Below are 19,570 nucleotides of genomic sequence, written 5' to 3' on the forward strand. Positions count from 1 at the left end.
TTTTTTTATCCCTCTCTCTCTTTCTTTCTTTCCTTCTTTACTTCTAATTCTTTTTCTTGTTTTTTATTTTTCCCCCATCTCTCTGTTTCTCTAATTAACCCTATCCAATCGTACGTTCAACATCGTATTTTTATTTCTATCCATCTAAGTTAATTAATTAACCCTTCGCACTCTCGAGATCCTATTTTTAGTCCTATTCTTTGTAATCTAATTTATTTCTATCACACTATCTTCTATAACACAGTTAATTGATTATTTCTAATTTTAGTTCATTTTAAATGGAAAATAAATAATATTATTAAAGGATTTACTCACGTTGATACGTTTTTATCTATTTATTTCAGCTACTAAAAAGTTAAAGATCTAAAATTTTTCATATGCAACAACAAATGTTGCAATAAATACTTACGTTTTTTATTTTGCACATCCTATATATACAGATAAATTATATTTTCTTCTAATTGGTACACATAAAAATGGAATAGAAATTAGGTTTTCTCAGCTACTCAAAAGCGAAAGATCTAAAGTTTTTCATACGTAACAAAAAATTGCAATAAATACTTACGTTTTTTATTTCGCACATCCTGTATATATATATAAATTGTATTTTCTTCTAATTGGTATACATAAAAATGGAATAGAAATTAAGTTTTCTCAGCTACTCAAAAGCGAAAGATCTAAAATTTTTCATATGCAACAACAAATATTGCAATAAATACTTACGTTTTTTATTTTGCACATCCTGTACATATATATAGATAAATTATATTTTCTTCTAATTGGTACACATAAAAATGGAATACAAATTAGGTTTTCTCAGCTACTAAAAAGCGAAAGATATAAATTTTTTCATACGTAACAAAAAATATTGCAATAAATACTTACGTTTCTTATTTTGCACATCCTGTACATATATACATATATATATATATACAGATAAATTATATTTTCTTCCAATTGGTACACATAAAAATGGAATACAAATTGTGTTTTTTCAGCTACTAAAAAGCGAAAGATCTAAAATTTTTCATATGCAACAACAAATATTGCAATAAATACTTACGTTTTTTTATTTTGCACATCCTGTACATATATATATAGATAAATTATATTTTCTTCTAATTGGTATACATAAAAATGGAATAGAAATTAGGTTTTCTCAGCTACTCAAAAGCGAAAGATCCAAAATTTTTCATATGTAACCAAAAATATTGCAATAAATACTTACGTTTTTTATTTTGCACATCCTGTACATATATATAGATAAATTATATTTTCTTCTAATTGGTACACAAAAATGGAATACAAATTATGTTTTTTCAGCTACTAAAAAACGAAAGATCTAAAATTTTTCATATGCAACAACAAATATTGCAATAAATACTTACGTTTTTTATTTTGCACATCCTGTACATATATATATATATTTTCTTCTAATTGGTACACATAAAAATGGAATACAAATTAGGTTTGTTATTTAAGAAATGTAAAATACAAAAACTTCGAATAGAAAACGCATAATCTCTCTCTCTCTCTCTCTCCTTCTCTGTCTCTTTCTGTGTGTGTGTGTGTTCATTTTGATACTTGTCGTCGTATGTTACTCTTTCGAGGAGAGCCTTCTCGCCATATGTGGCAAGGACGACGATTCGTTTGGTATTGGCTGTTTATAACGGGGCCCCGGGTCTTACACACGCGAACACTTCGTGACTGTTGCCGTTGCAGTTGCAGTTGCAGTTGGCTGTTCCCTTCTTCCTTGATGAGAGAAGAGAGAGAAGAGAGAGAAGAACAAAAAAAAGGATTAACAAGAAGAAATTCCATCCTCTACGTACGATTGCGATCGCAATTCTCGTCGCAATCTTTTTCTTACGATGGAAATCTTTCCTTTAATTATATTTCAGAAAAAGAGGGTAGTGGGGCTACAAGGGAAGGGGAGGAAGACGAGGAGGAGAATGTTACGAAGGACGTTCATAATATTTTCTCTCGGTTTGTAATATGTTTTTTTTTTTTTTTATTACATTTTTTCCTTTATTCATCATTTATTTATTTCATTTCATCATTTATATTTTGTTTCATTCGATCTTTATGATTTATTCCGTTTTGTATTTTATTCTTGTGTGTGTGTTGATTTCATTTCGTTTTGTATCACTTCGTTACGCCGTTATATTCTTTCATACTTTTTTTTTTGGTTTTTTTTTTGTTTTTTTTTTTTTTAAATGGAATCTCTTAAATTTTCACAACTTCTCTGGATAAAGATAATAAATGATATAATTCTAACATAGAGGCAACGTTTGCGTATAATAATCATAATAATAAAATAGTAATATATAGAGCGATAACTGCAAATATTTTTTTTTTGCACGGTAATAATAATAATTATAATTATAATAATAGTTATATAATATTAATATTAATGTCGGCACTCTTATAATCTCGTTATCATCTTTATTATCGTTTATCTCTCCATCAATCATTAATATTATATATTATACTTAATAATTAACGCAGCGATTTATAACGTGTGTCGCTTCAATTGCAATTGTTGGTAAGAAGAGCAGGCAAACGGGGGGATGGGGGTGTAGACGGGGGGTTACGAAGCTTACGCTTAATAGAGAAAGACAATCTGATATTTTTAGCAAACAATGGATTAAGGCCTTGCATGCTGTGTGTGTGTATGTGTGTGTGTGTGTGTGTGGGTATGTGTGATTTTATTTATTTTACTTTTTCTTTCTATTTTTTATTCTTTTTTACTCGTGTCTTCTTCTTTTTAAATCTCATCAACTAATATAGTTATTTTTTTTCCTCGATAATAGAAAAAGCGCGACGAATCTTAGCGAAGAAACTAAATTCTTAAACGAAAATGATGATTATTATTGTTGTTATTATTATTATTAATATTATTTTTATTATTATTATTAATTATTTATTATTATTATTATTATTATTATTTTTAATATCATTATTATATTATTATTATTATTATAATTATTATACCGAGACAGCAAGTGGACTTTCGTTGTCCGATAAGATCGACTCGCTATCGATACGATTTTTCACGATTTTCTTTCTAAATTGATTTATTTGCGATTTATATACTTTTGTTGTGTTATTTCTAATTTCTAGAACGAATCTACTACAACGATGCATTCACTCTCTACACTCCTCTTTCAATATTCATTTTTTGAAAGGGATTGATTTTTGGGCAGTAAATTTCTACGTTTAATTAATTGTTTTTTTTTGGGGGGTTTTTTTATTTTTTTCTTCCTTTCTGATCGTTTCCTTCTTTTTTCTTTTCTTTTTTTTTTTGTTTACATCGAAAGGGAAACTTTTTTCGGAATAGTAGAATTGTTTAGTTTGTTTTTTTCTTTCCTTTCTTTTCCAAAGCTCTTTTAATTTTTCTATATATTATTATAATAGAAGAATACGAATGTTAATTAATTAATTAATTGTCGTGAAAAAAGGTAATCGATGCGAGTTAATTAGTCAAAAGGACGCCGCCCCCCCCCTATGTTTGATCGTCTCGTCGTGCTCGATCTTCGAATTCGTATTAAAATTTCATTCGTTCGTCAAAAACCTTTTTAACGAAAAATCTTACGAAGGTTAAAACAAATATCTCTCGTAAATGAGTTCGAATGAGTGATATGTAATCATACATAAATATATATATATCGCAAAAGTCGAAAAAAAAAAGAAAAAAAAAAAATATTAATTAATCCTACGAAACAAAATTTCGCAAAAAGTATACAAAAAATAATAACAATAATAAAAAGTACGATTTATCGAGCACGAGATAGCGATAAACGAAGATGATGATCGTTGTTTCTCATCGGAAGTAACGAAACTGTCTCATCGAAATCGATAGAAACACGCATAATACACACACACACACGCGCACGCACACGCACTCATCTCCTTTCATCACTTTTTTCGTCCTTTTTTTTTATAATTTTCTTTTTCTTTCTCATTTTTTTCCTTCGCGCTTTTGAAAAATCTGTTTAGGTTCTCTAGTTTCGGAAAACGCGTCAGCAGAGCTCGATTAAGTCTACAAAATTTTACTAAAAAATAAATTCATCATTCTCATAAAATAAACTCTTATTTATTTCACGCTTTCTCTCTCTCTCTCTCTCTCTCTCTCTCTCTCTCTCGTGTTAGCTTCGTTTAACATTTCCACCTGAAAATCTTTGCATAGTTTTATATATTTTTTTTCTCTTTCTTTTTTTCCTTTTTTTTTCTTTTTTTATTATTATTTTCTCATTCATTTTATTAATTTTTTTTTGTCGTCTGTTTATTTTAATCACTTTTTCCTCAGCTTTTATTTTTATCTTCTTCCTATTGCTTTCTCTTTCCTTCTTTCTAAGACACTTGGTAATGTGTAAAAAACGGCCTACTTTCGCGTTTGGTATAAAAAACATTTTTAAACATTGGAATGGCATTCGTCCCGACACGACACGACACGACACGTATCCCTCGTTATCCTACAAACGATCCTAGCACATATTCGTAATACATTTCTTTCATTTTTTCTTTTTTTTTTTTGAAAAAGGATTGCAAGAAGGGTAGTACGAAAGGTTTTGAGAATAAAGTGGAATATTGTGTAAATGCACTCTTCTCGCGTGTTCTGTTATGCGTAAGATTTGTCTCTCTGTGTAAACGTGGTTTAATACTCGTATATATGTGTGTGTGTGTGTGTGTGTTTTAGGTAAGACTTTAATTCTTTTCCTTCATGCCTTCCACTCGAAGCATGTTCACGACAACACTGACCCTACACCTACCTAACTCCCTTCTCAATCTTGACAACGTTTATTCTAACGATTGAGTATCAAAGCAAACGAAAAGAAATTTTTCTCGTCATTTTATCAATTTTTTTTATTTTTCTTTTTAGTTCATCCACGTTTCTCCGACCTTGACCAGGTAAATAATCTCGAGGTCTTAACGCGTGTGAATAAATCACCTCTCTCTCTCTCTTTCTTCTTTAATTATTTCTCTCCTTGTTCAATAAATACAACCAATAGACTATATAAAATAAATAATTTCAATAAGAGAAACACGCACGCGAAAAGTGGGGATTCGCGAGCAATGAGCTACGATCGACGACGAGCATGGGGTCTTTATGGGTATTCGTTGAAATATTTTGCTAAATGAAAGAGGGAGAGGAGGAGGAGGTGAGGGTGGGGAGGGTAAGATGAGAGAGAAAGTAAGTTGAGGTGTAATCGAAAGCGTGGGTTGGTTGGGTGGTGTGGTCGCAAAGATCGAGAAAGAGAAGGTTTAATCGTTAAGGAGAAGAAGTGGGGAGGAAGAGAACCGAGAATCGAGCTAAATTCGTCGTCGATCGTGCTTACACTAATCTAAAAAAAGCACCGTGACGCGCGACACCTCGTTTTCGATCGACCTTGGAGGGTCGAGCCACCGCCGACCCATGGAAACCCATGCGAGAGACGACTTCTTTCCTTTTTCGACGAAACGAGCCTACTTTTCCTCCTTGTTTCTTCTACCATTTATATTTTCATTACATTTTATTACTCATTTGATTTCATTACTTTTTTACCTTAACACCTGTTCTTCAATTTTAACAGCTTGATTATTTTTTTTTTCTTTTTAAATCGAGCTTATCGAATGAAAATAATTACGAGGAGTTAACTTAAGGTGTTATTATTATAGTTTTTATTGTTTTCGATAATTATCGGATCAAGATTGGCTCGTTTCGTTGAAAGAAAGAGAAGAATTCGTCCCCCCCATAAGACGAGTACGATCGGGAAGCTATCGAAGAACGTAAGATCAACGCAATTGTTTATTCATTTATTATTAATTTTTTTTTCTTTTCTTTTTTTAATTTGCCATTCTCTCTATTTCTTTCTTTTTTATCGAAACTCGTAAGTTCGTTCGACAACGAGACGTCGAACTTACAGCACCATCGTCCAAGCACCAGCGTCATCATTATTCATCATCATCGTCGTCATCATCATCATCATCATCAACGTCATCGAAATATCATTGGAAGGAATTTAACAAGGAAATAAATAAACCTCGTTAAATTTCTTCCACCGTTCTAAAAGAATTCTTTAACTTACGACTATACGAACGCGAATTCATCGTTGAAAGTTAGAGAAAACTTGATAAAAGGAAAAAAAATGGATCACCTAATCGAGCTTGGAAATGATTTTCCAATCGATGATGGATGATCATTCGATCGAAGGATCAAGGACCATTCTCAGACGCTGTCGGAAGCGACAGACATGGGCCTTTTGTAAATGGGTGCTGGTATTCTGGAAAAGCTGCCCCTTTCCGAAGCTGCTTTGGGATCCTTTCTTGGGCTGGCAACTATTTGACTGTCCTGAGGAAGAACGACGGTACCGTTTCCGTCGATCCAGGCTCTGGTGAATTCCAGGGTTGGATCGTTCTCGCTGTGAGTGTTCACTTGATAATCCCTCAGAAGATCCTGGAGTTTTTGTACTACCTCTCGATCGTCCCTCAAGTGTCCAACTTTTTGAAGAATCTGTTCGAGCAATGGGTTGGCCACTTTGGTTGGCGAGGATTGAAGGGAACCTCCCCCTCCGGTTGTCGTCGATTGTTTGATTCTACGACCGTTCCTGTCGTATTGGGGCCCACCACCGTTGCTAGCTGGCCTCGGTAAACTTTGCCTAACTGTACTCTTCCTCGAAAAGCTCGGCGTGGTCGCGCAGGTTGCCGATCCTTGTGGATTCAAAAAGGTGTCGGATTGCAAACTAGGCCTCTGTCTAGCCTGTCGACCGTTCCACGTGTTGCTACCGCTGGTGCTAAGTTGACTGGACTTCGGTAACGCCGAAGCTTTACTCAGACTACCAGTAGGTGGCTTTCGTAAACTGTTACGAATAGTCGTACGTTTTAGAGGACTTCCTTCGGGACTTGAGTTACTTTCTCGTGGTGTTCTACTACCGGAAGATGTTCGAGACACGTTACTGTTCTCGCGTATAACCGAACCAGCTCTCGGTGTACGATCTCCCGAAGAAGATGCCACGCTTCTAGCTGGTGACGCTCTAAGTGGACTACCCGGTCCTATCCTTATCTTTCGCAATCCCGTTTCGATACTTTCTGTCTCTACGCATGATCTCTCCTCGTGCTCCGTCGTTTTGCTGGGTTGCTCTGAAACATAAAACAAAATCGAACGTTCTCTTCACCTGCTCGTATAACACTTTTGTTTCTCAATCAAAATCTCTTTCGTACATAACGCAAATTGTTTTTATACAAATATATTATCGGATCATCGATTGCACGTTTATAAATCAATTATCGGGAAGGAAAAATAATGATCGATAAAATCTCATCTCTCTTTCTCTCTCTTGTTACACAGATCGGATCGGATCGGATCTCGAAAGTTATTTCCACGTACGTACATATACATGTAATTTTTTTTTTCTTTAGTCAACTGGGCGAGTCGAGTACCCTTCTCGCGTATGTAACTTCGGTGTATTCAAGGCGAGTTTATAAGCGTTATCGAGGATCGACCGTTGGCGATTGTTCCGAGGACAGGTTGTTGGAAATCGCCCACGCTTCGAGCGATCCTTCATATAATCCGTCGCCCCGACTAAATGTCAGGCCAACCTCTGCAAGCGGTCTCGTGTGTACTTTGAATATTAATCATTTCTACAGGGTGCTCGTAACGTAAGCAAATTTATTAACTTCTTCGAAAAGTCATTTTTTCTTATTTGTTTTTTTTTTTTTTTATTTATTTTTTCTCTTACTTACAAACCAATCCTAAATGACGGTCATTTCAAGAATCCGGTGTTCGTCGTCATCATTTCATTTTTTTTTTCACAAATTTATGTAACTCGAAAAATTCATTTAAGATTTCCCAAATTAATCTTCCTCGTTATGCGAATGACATAAATATATAACGAGAAGAAAGAAAAGAAAAAAAAACACACACTCGGAAAGAAAGCGAGCGTATGATTTAAATCGATCGGATGCATTCGAAAACTTCAAACATACGCGTGCAACGTACATCAAACTTCATTTCAAAAGACGAAGAATACTCGTTTGTTCTACCTATCAGTTCTACCTATCTCATTAATTAAATGCAATGACTCTTTGAAACAAATGATTACGAAAAAAGTCAAATTCGTATGTTCTTTCGTATTACGGCACCCCGACCTAGATTTTTTTCTTGCAAAATTTACTTACGTTAGAGCTACGAGATTTCACGCGGAATTTTATTTCGAACGAAATAAAAAGGTTACAACAATCGAATATAATTTTAAATTGACATTTTGTGGAAGGATTTTGAGTAGGTCGATCTTCGTAACACGTTTCAAAAATTACGTCAGCTTGGTAGTTTGGTCGCATCGCGATGCGATAATCTCTATCTGTAAACGGTATCTCCCCCTTCCCCCCTAACCCCCTTCCCGGCCCCCCCTTCTCCTCTTTCTTATCCTCTCTTGCTCGTCTGTCTCTTCACTTTCTATTTGTCACGCGTTTCTATCCCGTTTACCGATCTCGAATCCGAAGCTGCGATTTAATTTATTCCGATGTTGTAACAAGCCGCTAACTTACTTGTCTCTTGCTTGATTCTCTTATTTTCTTGTTCTTACACAGTATAAATACGCATTAGTATTACCAAAGTATATTCCCACCTTTTGTATCATCATCGTGATCGTTCGTACGTAAGCTAGCTCTCTGGTGATCGTTTTAAATTTAAAGCAAAAGTGATCTGAGAATTGTCTCGTTGGTTTTTCTTTTTTTCATATTTATTTTAATTGAATACGTCTGCATTTAATAAAGCACATTGAGTGAGATAAAATAATTATGCGAGTAATGAGATATTTTTTTTTTTCAAAAAATAATTTGAAAGTTTAGAAAGTTATTAAATTAGGATACTATCATAATCATTTACTTATATGTTTAACGATGTTTAATATTCCAGATCGTATCAAGATGATATTCTATTTTATATTTCTTTCCTACGCCTACATTATTAAGCACGTATTTTTAAAGTTCGAAAAATAAAATAATAATAATAATAATAATAATAATAAAAATAAATTACAAAGTGAGTAACGGTGTCAACGTCACGGTTATCAATTCGCGAATCTCGAACGTGTCTTTAAATCTGCCTACTACGTTTTCTAATCCGTGCACGCACCAACCAACTAACCCACCCACCCACCGAAAAAGGACGAACGAGAGAAAATACAAGGAGGAGTAAGAAAAATAAAATAAACCAAAAAAAAAAAAAAATAATATAATCCACATAGTAAAAAGGAAGGATAGTTACGAAGCCAAAATCGGCCAATAACGTGGGCGATATATTTACCTCGCGATAGGCCCGTTTATATTCATTCAGTACCGTACGAATGCTAAACAACTATGACATAAGTGTTGCACGAAGTGGATTGCGGGGGCGGTCTATTTTTTTGTTGTTGTCTTTTTGTCCGACGAAATATTTTACCAAACGACGTCTCTGACGTCTCGCGTTAATCAATTTGCGAGAAGAAGAAAGGATACAATATAAAAACTAGTGTGTGTACTTATGTACGTACGTAAGAAGTTATACTTCTTTGGCGTATCAAAACGAATATAACCTCAAAAATAACTTCAAAAAAAAAAGAAAAATAATAATATATATATAAGAAAGAATAAAAAAATATAAAAAACTGATGTGTGTACTTATGTACGCACGTAAGAAGTTATACTTCTTTGCCGTACCAAAACGAACATAACCTCAATAACTTCAAAAATAATTTCAAAAAATAACTTAAAAAAAAAATAATTATTATATATATGAAAGAATAAAAAAAAGAAAAAGAAAATATCAAAATAAATATCAGTCCACACTAAATATAAGGGAAATATATCGAATAACTTCACGCGTCAACAGCCATGGCGCGGTTACAGCATTAGTTCTCGCTTCGATCATTTAAGTAAAGCAGCGCTGAGTTCGATTAGTATTTGGATGGGTGACCCGCTTGAGAAAAAAGGGGGGAAGAAGAAGAGAAGACAACTTCATGCCGTATACTTGAAAATCGCTTTGTCCGCGCGTCGTTTTAAATATCGACAAACTTCGTGGTGTCGTTTTTACAGACGCTCGGAAAAAAATCACACTCCCATCACATTTTCCCAAACGCGCCAAAAGAAGTATAACTTCAAAAGAAAAAAAAAAGGATAAAAAAAAATAAAAGAATTTAGATAAACTCACTTTGAGAATCGGCAACCGTCGGTGACGATGATTGGGCATTTGGAGCAGAATTTCCATTGGCTGTTGGTGGCGGTGGTTGAACTGCACCGAGACTTCGATAACCCTCGTCTGATACTTCACTGCAATTGTCCGAATGTTCACCATCACCGTGAAGAGATTTAGCGTAATGTACATTCGTCGAGGTGGTGGTGCTACTGTTGGTAGTGGTGTTGGTGTTGGTGACCGTCGGATTGTTGGTATTGTCCTTTGTAAAACTTTCCAATGCTGGTTCTTCCTTAATTGCGGGCGGACTCGGAGTTGGGCTTCGACTGCTCGAATTCTCTCGGCACTTGTAATTGTAAATCGTTGCCTCGTATTTCGGTGTGTCTTCCCTTTCGACAGCCCTTCGTGCTACTCCACCATCAACAACGTATCTCTTAGCGAACTCCTCCGAGAGCGGCACTTTTGCTTTGATCTCTTGGTGCAACTCTCTCTTCGGATCCTGCGGAAGAAAAAAAAAAACCCGCGACTTTAAAGTTAGCCTTATTTTTTTTTTTATAATATATCGACGTATTAAACGACGAAACTTCTTTCTTTCATTCCGTAAATTCCCGGAGCTTCTCTTTTTTCTCTCAGCGTGCCAATTTCCCCTGCCTCCCCCCTCTCTCACTCATCTTTTTCTTCCTCTCGTTTTAATTATTTGTTTTGTTTTGTTTTTTTTTTTTTTAATCAAGAACGAATTTCAAACTGCCCCACCCCCACTTTCTCTTCCCTCCTCTCATCAGCAACATTTCGCACAAAGGTTTTTCCTTCCCTCGGCGAAAATACGTAACTCCTGCTTGTTTTTTTTTCTTTTTTTTCTGCAAAAGTTTGCTTTCGCTACTTTTTTTTTTTTCTCTCTCTCTTTAGACCGCTTCGCAATTTCCCCATTACGACGCGGAATAAATTCGTCTACTGTTTGCATTCCACGCGTCGAGAGGAGTTTCTATTTATATGTTTACCACGTACCAGAGGGATACGCGCGCGTACAACACGGAGTATAAAGTCTGAGAAATGTTATCTCTCTTTGAATAATATAGTCCGAGGAGAAACGAGGAAGAAAAAGAGAAAAAAATGATCGAGAGAACGAGAGAAAGAAAGAAGACACCCTCCCCCCCCCAAAAAAAAAAATACGTAAACTACGTTAATCTACTTTTTAATTTATTTTGATGAAAATCGTACGAATTATTTATCGATAATGAAAAATCAACTAACCGATGAATGTAGAGAAAGAAAGAAGATCCCCCCTCCCCCCCCGTAAATACGTAAACAACGTTAATCTACTTTTTAATTTTATTTCGATGAAAATCGTACGAATTATTTATCTTGATAATGAAAAATCAACTAACCGATGAATGTTTCGTTTGATTTTGAAGAGAAGTACGATAATCATCGTTGAAGATCTTTTTAGGTGAGTCGAGGACACTGTAGGGTACTTTGACGTGTTGATGGGAATCTACCTTGGGAGTTGGACTTCTAGATCCCAAGGTTACTTTGGGCGTGGGTGACCTCGATCTTTGTTTCCCAGAGTCAGGATTAGTAATAGTGGTCGTTGCTTGTTGATGATGACTCGGACTGTTGAAGAATTTTCTCTGAGGGGTTGGACTCCTCGAACGATTAATCTTTTTCTGTTGATCCTCTCCTAGCTGTTGATGGTGATGGTGATGTTGATATTGTTGTTGTTGGTTATGGTGGTGGTGGTGGTGGTAATGTTGATGCTTGTTGGTTTGCTGAGGTGTGGGCGATCTCGAACGATTGTTGGAAACGCTTCTGGGCGCGTGCAGCTGTCCGAGAGTTCCTGCTGCGGTTGCAGTTGCCGTTGCAGTTGCAGTTGCAGTTGCAGTTGCCGTTGCAGTTGCCGTTGCCGGTGATTGCTGATTCTGCAACGTCGTGCCAGCGCAAGAACCAACGCTCGACGCGGAACTTCTTCGAGTCCTTGGAGGTGATCTGAGGATGCAGAGAAAAGAGAATGAGAAGGGTCGACGTATAAATCAACGTGGAAACGTTGGAAGCTCTTCAAACTTTCTTTTTTCTTTTTTTATTTCTCTCTCTCACTCTTTTACTCTCTTTGATATACGAACGAAGGATTTATCTTCAGCAACTGGTTCGTAATACCGACGCGTACAAGTACTACACTCTTATGACGGATTACTCGTATGAATAAATACCGAGCTATTGTTTGATATCTCTATATGTGTGTGTGTGTGTATGTGTTGTCTATGTCGTAACATAGATCCTAGAGAAGAATATCGAATCTTCGACGTCGTCAAATATCTCAATGCTCGCGCGCGTCTGTACGTGTGTGTGTGTTTTTTTTTCTAACTCCCACGCGAGTTCTTCCTTCTTCTCTGACAACATGGGTTGCAGGGGGGGATCTTATCTCTGAATTTTTCTTTTTTGCCTTTTCTTTATTTAATAAATTATTTTCTTTTATTTATATATATAGGATTATACTCGTGTCTCGACTTTTGAACGTAACTTCGTATTGTTCAAAGAAACGACGTTGGTAAGATTGAGATAGCGCAAAGTTTGTTGTATTATTCAACGGAATTTACGATTTTACCATGCAGAGAAGTTTGCGCGATGAAAATGTATATGCCGGACTTGTAGATTTATTATAATTTTCTTCCGATCGTTCGTACGTTCTTTCGAGGAAATTCAGAATATGTTTGTGCATATAAATATATTTGTATGCATTTGCGTTCGTTCGCGTGCGCGAGCTCGCGTGAATACATGTGCGTGTTTATGTGTGTGTGTGTATGACTAAACGACGATAGGATTAAAGGAAAAATCGATCTTTCCATATAACGTAACTAATGAAAGGTCTCCTTTTGAAAACGGAATCGATAATCGACGCCGATTATCATCTCGTTGTCTCTTGATCCCATTCCAAGAATACTATTAAATCCATCAAGGTGAGCATGGCATTATCGACGACATAATAAGTAGACATTTATAATGATAATGTTATTTCTTTTCCGAGAAAATAACAATCCGAATTGGACAAATATCAAATTGAATTTATTAGTACGAGTGAGAGTCTCGTAATTCGACTTTAATGGAGAATAATTCTCGATTGGTTGACTATTATTACGAGGGCTGGAAATTAACACGAATTTTACCTTTCGTAATGCACCTGCGCGCTTCCAAGATCGAACGAGCCTCCTGCCTTTTGTATCAACTTTGCGGAAATCATCGAACGATGTGCTGAAATTACATAAAAAAAAACAAAACAAAATTATTTATTATGTTAAGGTAACACGCTGCGATTTAATTTCAATTAAAATGAATTGTCGTATAGAAATATGATTGGAAAATTATTGACATGAAGTTTAGAAATAAGTGATCGGAACTTACAAGTTCTGCATCGACAGGGATCATGTTTGTCCAAATAATGACTGAGGGTGTCCCAACCCCCACCAACTCGAACCATCACGTGACTCCGTAGAATACGAACAAAAATGAGAACTTTAGTGTCACCGATACGATATTTTCCTTCCGATACACGAATCATCGGGAATTGTGTTGGACACGTGCATCTCTCGACTAAATCTCGTACCTGGAATCAAAAATATAAACACATCTTTAAAATGCAAAGTTCAATGATTTATTTACATAATGTGCATGTAAATTGCATTATACGTTATATAAAATATATTTCTACGATGTGATGCGTTTTTATAATCGCATTAGAACAAAATGATTTTCATTTGAATTCTCGAAAAATGTTGCACATTTAAGCAAGCGTTATATAAGCATGTGAGGAGAGATTAAACGCAAGATTAAAATCTCTAGCAAATTATTATTAAAGTATTATTATATCTTGTTTGATTTTATAATCGTTTATAATCGTGATAAATGTTTAATACGGGACGTTTCAAAATACACGAACGAATAATAATTAGACCGAAGGGGTGGTTTCGGTAAAATTAAAACAAAAAAAAAAAATCAAATCAAAAGGATACGTGCAATCGTATACCCCAGATACGTTTACGTTTCCGTATTTCACAGTTGTCGTTACACGACTTTCATAAAAAAAAACTTTCAGCTTTGATGCGAGCTTCCAAAAAAATGTTATCGCAGATTTTTCTCTCGCTGGTTCAAAAATACCAGCCCAAAGCGATGTTTAAATTAGCCGTAGAGTTTCTCGGCAACTGTGCATATCGTAAACTAAAAACTTTATATATTCCAAGGAATAAAAATTCAATGGGATTTAGAGCGGCAAGTAATCGCGCTGACTGATTAATTAACGACCAATTCCATTTATCCGTCCACTTGAGATAAGAATCATACTTATAAATAGTCGAAACGAATGGGTCGGTAAAGTTACACCAATTACCGAAAGAACAAAAAGAAGTATAATTCAGAAACTAGGTTATATACGTAGATTGCGTCTTATTTTCGTTGTACTTAAACCACCCCCCATTCCCCCCACCCCCCGTTAACAAAACTTATGCCGGTATACTTTGAGACAACCTGTACATACGTAAGTACATACGTGTGTATATATTTTTAAACGTCCGTGAGAGAGAATATTAGATAGGAAAGAAGTGTTTACGTAATTGTATATAAACGTTGCTTGTCGATGATTATAAATTAAAGAGTGTCGAGTGTCGTCGTCGTCGTCGTCGTCGTCGTGAGATTTCTTATAAACAAGAAAAAGAGGGAAAGAAAAGGAGAAGGGAGAGAGAGAAAAAAAAAAGGAAAGGAAACGAACGTTTCACGTTTCTCGCTAATGCCACGAAAGAACGGCAGCATGTAATTGGCTTTACACGGGCGATTCTGTTTTTGGTAAACGTGAGTCAGAAACGAACACGCGGAGCATCGTTGAAAACGATTGAAAAAGACGCCCGCCGTAGCAATTTTACCTGGTTCGGCCTTGTTAACGAAACCGAACGCCCATTTAGGACCTCCACTGACTTGCTCTTCCAAGAATTTCGTTTCCTCCCCCCCGTTCCTACCCGTTTCCTCCCACCCCATTAGCTCTGTATCGCTAATTATTGCAAGCCTTATAGTTCTCTCTGTCTACGCAACTATTGCGAGTACCATTTGAAAAAGGTAAAGAAAACGACACTTGATTCACTTTATGTCTATCACTTTTCACTTTCGAACGTCTCCAATCGTCTCGTTTTTTAACCCCCTAATGTAATAACTTCTTACTTTGTCTTCTTTAAGATTGTGCTTGAGATGATGTTAGATTGTTTGAAAACGATCCTATCATTAATAGGAAATGTTTCTATCGAATAGTATTTTTAATGAAATAAATACAAAAAAACTGGTGTGTGTACTTATGTACGCACGTAAAAAGTTATACTTCTTTGCCGTACCAAAACGAATATAACCTCAATAACCTCAAAAATAACTTCAAAAAAATAACTTAAAAAAAAAAATAATTATTATTATATATAAATATAAGAAAGAATAAAATAAAGAAAAAGAAAATATCAAAATATAGATATCAGTTCACACTAAATATAAGAGAGATATATAGAATAACTTGACGCGTCAACAGCCATGGCGCGGTTACAGCATTAGTTCTCGTTTCGATCATTTAAGTAAAGCAGCGCTGAGTACGATTAGTATTTGGATGGGTGACCCGCTTGAGAAGAAAAGAAGACAACTTCATGCCGTATACTTAAAATCGCTTTGCCGCGCGTCGTAAATACCGACAAACTTCATGGTGTCGTTTTTTCAGTCGCTCGGAACAAAATCACTCCCCATTACATTTTCCTAAACGCGCCAAAAGAAGTATAACTTCAAAAATAAGCGAGTTAAAATATTAGATGAAAATTATATGAACAACGTATGAACACATTTGAATCGTTTCTTAATATCATTCGTGTTACGATTGTAATGAGATTTTTTATCTGATTTTCTTTTCATACAAATTTATATACCGCAGAGTTAAATTGACTTCTTCTTTTTTGTTTCGTCGTATCGAAGAATGATTTGATTATTTTTACTAAAAGAAAAAATCACTGTAATTAGAATTCGTGAAAATCGTACCAGAGAGAATTTCGTGAAAGGAAAAAAGAAGTATTTTGTTGGCGTAATAGAAAATAGTTGACTTTTCGAAATGAAGAAAAGAAAAAAAAAAAAAAAGGAGGATATATGTTACAGTAAATGATTTCCAAGTAGCGTTAAGAAGCGTGTCAATAATGGTGGATGTCAGAGAATAAAGAAGAGAGGAAAGATCTTAAAACACACCTTGTACATGAAACGGCGGGTGATTAGAAAGGCTTTGAGAGTCGAGAAGGTAAAAGACCGTGGTGCTCTTCTACGTGGAATGTCAAGGGACAAACACGCGACAGGAGACATTTGAAAAGGAATTATTTGTTAAAACCTTCTAAGAATAATTAGATAACATTAGGCGCGAAGGACTAACGTATTACTTTAGAGGTAAAAAGAATCAAAAAAAGAAAAAAGAAATAATACAAAAATAAAAAGAAAAAAAGGATTTCTTCGAATATCTTTCCGTCTTTATAGTAAGCTTATTAGCTCATGCAAAAATAGTCGCTTTTCTAACTCCCACGTCACGTGGGAAAAACTAATAATTAATCTTTAGAATCTTTAGAACGTTCTAAGTAAAGATTAAAACGTGCTACGAGATCTTATTACATTTAGAAATATATGTTCTGTTTATGCTCGTATCTATTGCTTGATTTTGTTAATTAATTCATGAAATTATTTATAATCGTATATAAATATTTGGTACGACGTTAGTAGTTGTTAAAATAATATTGGAATTTATTTTCATATACTAAATCGATATTAATTATAAATAATATTATCAAATATATATATAAATGAAATAATTTTTCTATATCAGTATAAAACAGAGAAATGTTTTCCTATTTATGATAAGATTCTTATCGAAAAATAATTCCAAACAATTGTGATACATTTGGGAATTAGTATGTGGAAAAAAGTAATAATTAATTTTTAAAATCTTTAAAACGTTGTAAGTAAAGATTAAAACGTGTTTTGTTAATTAATTCATGAAATTATTTATAATCGTATATAAATATTTGGTACGACGTTAATAGTTGTTAAAATAATATTGGAATTTATTTTCATATACTAAATTAATATTAATTATAAATAATATTATCAAATATATATATATAAATGAAATAATTTTTCTATATTAATATAAAACCAAAATGTTTTCCTACTTATGATAAGATTCTTATCAAAAAATAATTTCAAACAATTGTGATACATTTGGGAATTAGTACGTGGAGAAAAGTAATAATTAATTTTTAAAATCTTTAGAACGTTCTAAGTAAAGATTAAAACGTGTTTTGTTAATTAATTCATGAAATTATTTATAATCGTATATAAATATTATTTTCATATAAAATTATTTTTATATACTAAATCAATATTAATTATAAATAATATTATCAAATATATATATATAAATGAAATAATTTTTCTATATCAATATAAAACCAAAATTTCTTCCTATTTATAAGATTCTTATCGAAAAATAATTCAAAACAATTGTGTGATACACTTTTATGAAATAAATTGTTTGAAAAAAGAAAATACATTATAACTAAACGTTATTTCCTATAAAATGTGATTTATCGTGAATGAGAAATGTATGAATAAATATAGAATAAGACAGCATTTAAAGATAATAAGAACGAATTGGAAGATAAGGTAAGAAAGAGAAGAAAGAGATCTACTCGAGCAATATGTCATCCGTGTACCACGCGCGGACGACGGCCACGAGGAAAGATATATGGCTAGTGTCACGCCGTGGAAAAAGGATGCTCTTACCGTGTTAAAAAAAAAAAAAAAAAAAAGAGAGAAAAGAAAAAGAAAGAACAAGAAAAATAAGAAGAAAAAGAAGGAAACCTGCGTTCATGAACGAACGCCGTCGAGCGAGGCGTGAAACGTGTCCGACGTACATGAAATATCTTTCTCTTTCTTATTCTTCTTTTACTTCAGCTTCCTTCCATTCGAAGGATTTACCAAACGAAGATAACGAACGGACTCCCGAGAAAATACAATTGTTTTGCAATTATTTTGAACAATGTGTTAATAGAACATTTTTTTATAGGAGAAAATTAATGGTGTTTTATAATTGTAAGTCAATGAAATTAATTAGAAATTTGTTTGAATGATTTTCTTCTCATATATAATCTGAATAATTTTAATATTAAATAAATTAATTAATATTAGTCATTAAAATATTTATTGTGCAATTAAATCAACTAAAATCGTTGATATTAATTGCGATTATTGTTCACCTCCAAGCCAAACACTTAAATAGGCATTCGTTAGGAGACTGGACGGTGGACCCTGGATAGCTCAATGGTTAAAGAGCAGTCGCCCGGAAATAAAAGCGGAAAATCCGGGTTCGAGTCCCGGTCCAGTCAATCCAACGACCCAATTTTTTCACGAATCCTACTATATATAATCTGAATAATTTTAATATTAAATAAATTAATTAATATATTTATTGTGCAATTAAATAAACTAAAATCGTTGATATTAATTACGATTATTGTTTAGTTTTGATCATAAATAAGAAAATAAATATGAAGAAGAAGAGTGTGTGGTATCAAAGTAGAAAATTTGACTATTAGATGATTATAAAACGCATAGAAATCGAGTAACATATGTGTGTGTGTTGGAAGAGTATGTGTGGAACGTGCGATTGGAGTTTCAAATGTTATCGGATCTACAGAATAATTTTAATATTAAATAAATTAATTAATATATTTATTGTGCAATTAAATAAACTAAAATCGTTGATATTGATTGCGATTATTGTTTAGTTTTGATCTTAAATAAGAAAATAAATATAAAGAAGAAGAGTGTGTGGTATCAAAGTAGAAAATTTGACTATTAGATGATTATAAAACGCATAGAAATCGAGTAACATATGTGTGTGTGTTGGAAGAGTATGTGTGGAACGTGCGATTGGAGTTTCAAGTGTTATCGGATCTACAGATCAATCGGTTGATCGATCGATCGATAACCTATGCCCGAACGATAGATCGATTGCTCGATTTGCCACGATCATTGGCAAATTGTCGGTCTTCCTTGGTATTGAAAATGACGTCCGAAAAGATTTCGTTCCAACACGTTCGACACAAAACATTTATTATTATTATTATTATTATTATTATTATTTATCTTATCGCGAATTGAGTTCGTATCGATAAATCGAAAGAACTTATCTCTCCTTTTATAGATCCGCGTTAATACGCGTGAATTATGTAATAAATATTATTATCAATATATTTTAAATGTCCCGCGCGTTATTCATTTTCTTTTATTCTACTGAAAATGCACTTAGAATTGTATTTTTTTGTCTTTTTCATTTTATTTTTAAAAGTGCGAATTTTTGTAATAACTCACGTATATATG

At 33.9% G+C, this 19,570-nt stretch overlaps 1 protein-coding gene across 2 annotated transcripts in view; it reads right to left on the minus strand.

Moving 5' to 3' along the window:
• Positions 1 to 4,347: 4,347 nt before the first annotated feature.
• The window catches only part of LOC122520197 (GAS2-like protein pickled eggs), an 86,693-nt gene continuing 71,470 nt past the window's right edge, over positions 4,348 to 19,570 (minus strand). The window contains exons 4-8 of one of the 2 annotated variants that reach the window (XM_043640234.1): positions 13,541 to 13,742; positions 13,306 to 13,390; positions 11,644 to 12,130; positions 10,166 to 10,646; positions 4,348 to 7,116 (exon numbers count right to left, since the gene is read on the minus strand). In XM_043640234.1, the coding sequence (XP_043496169.1) occupies positions 6,206 to 7,116; positions 10,166 to 10,646; positions 11,644 to 12,130; positions 13,306 to 13,390; positions 13,541 to 13,742 (2,166 nt within the window). In that variant the 3' untranslated portion in view covers positions 4,348 to 6,205. Of the gene's footprint in view, positions 7,117 to 10,165; positions 10,647 to 11,532; positions 12,131 to 13,305; positions 13,391 to 13,540; positions 13,743 to 19,570 lie in introns of both variants that reach the window. The other variant, XM_043640233.1, reaches the window with a different exon arrangement.

Source organism: Polistes fuscatus, unplaced genomic scaffold (assembly GCF_010416935.1).
Source record: "Polistes fuscatus isolate 324 unplaced genomic scaffold, CU_Pfus_HIC Scaffold3, whole genome shotgun sequence".
In the NCBI taxonomy this organism is placed as follows: Eukaryota; Metazoa; Arthropoda; class Insecta; order Hymenoptera; family Vespidae; genus Polistes; species Polistes fuscatus.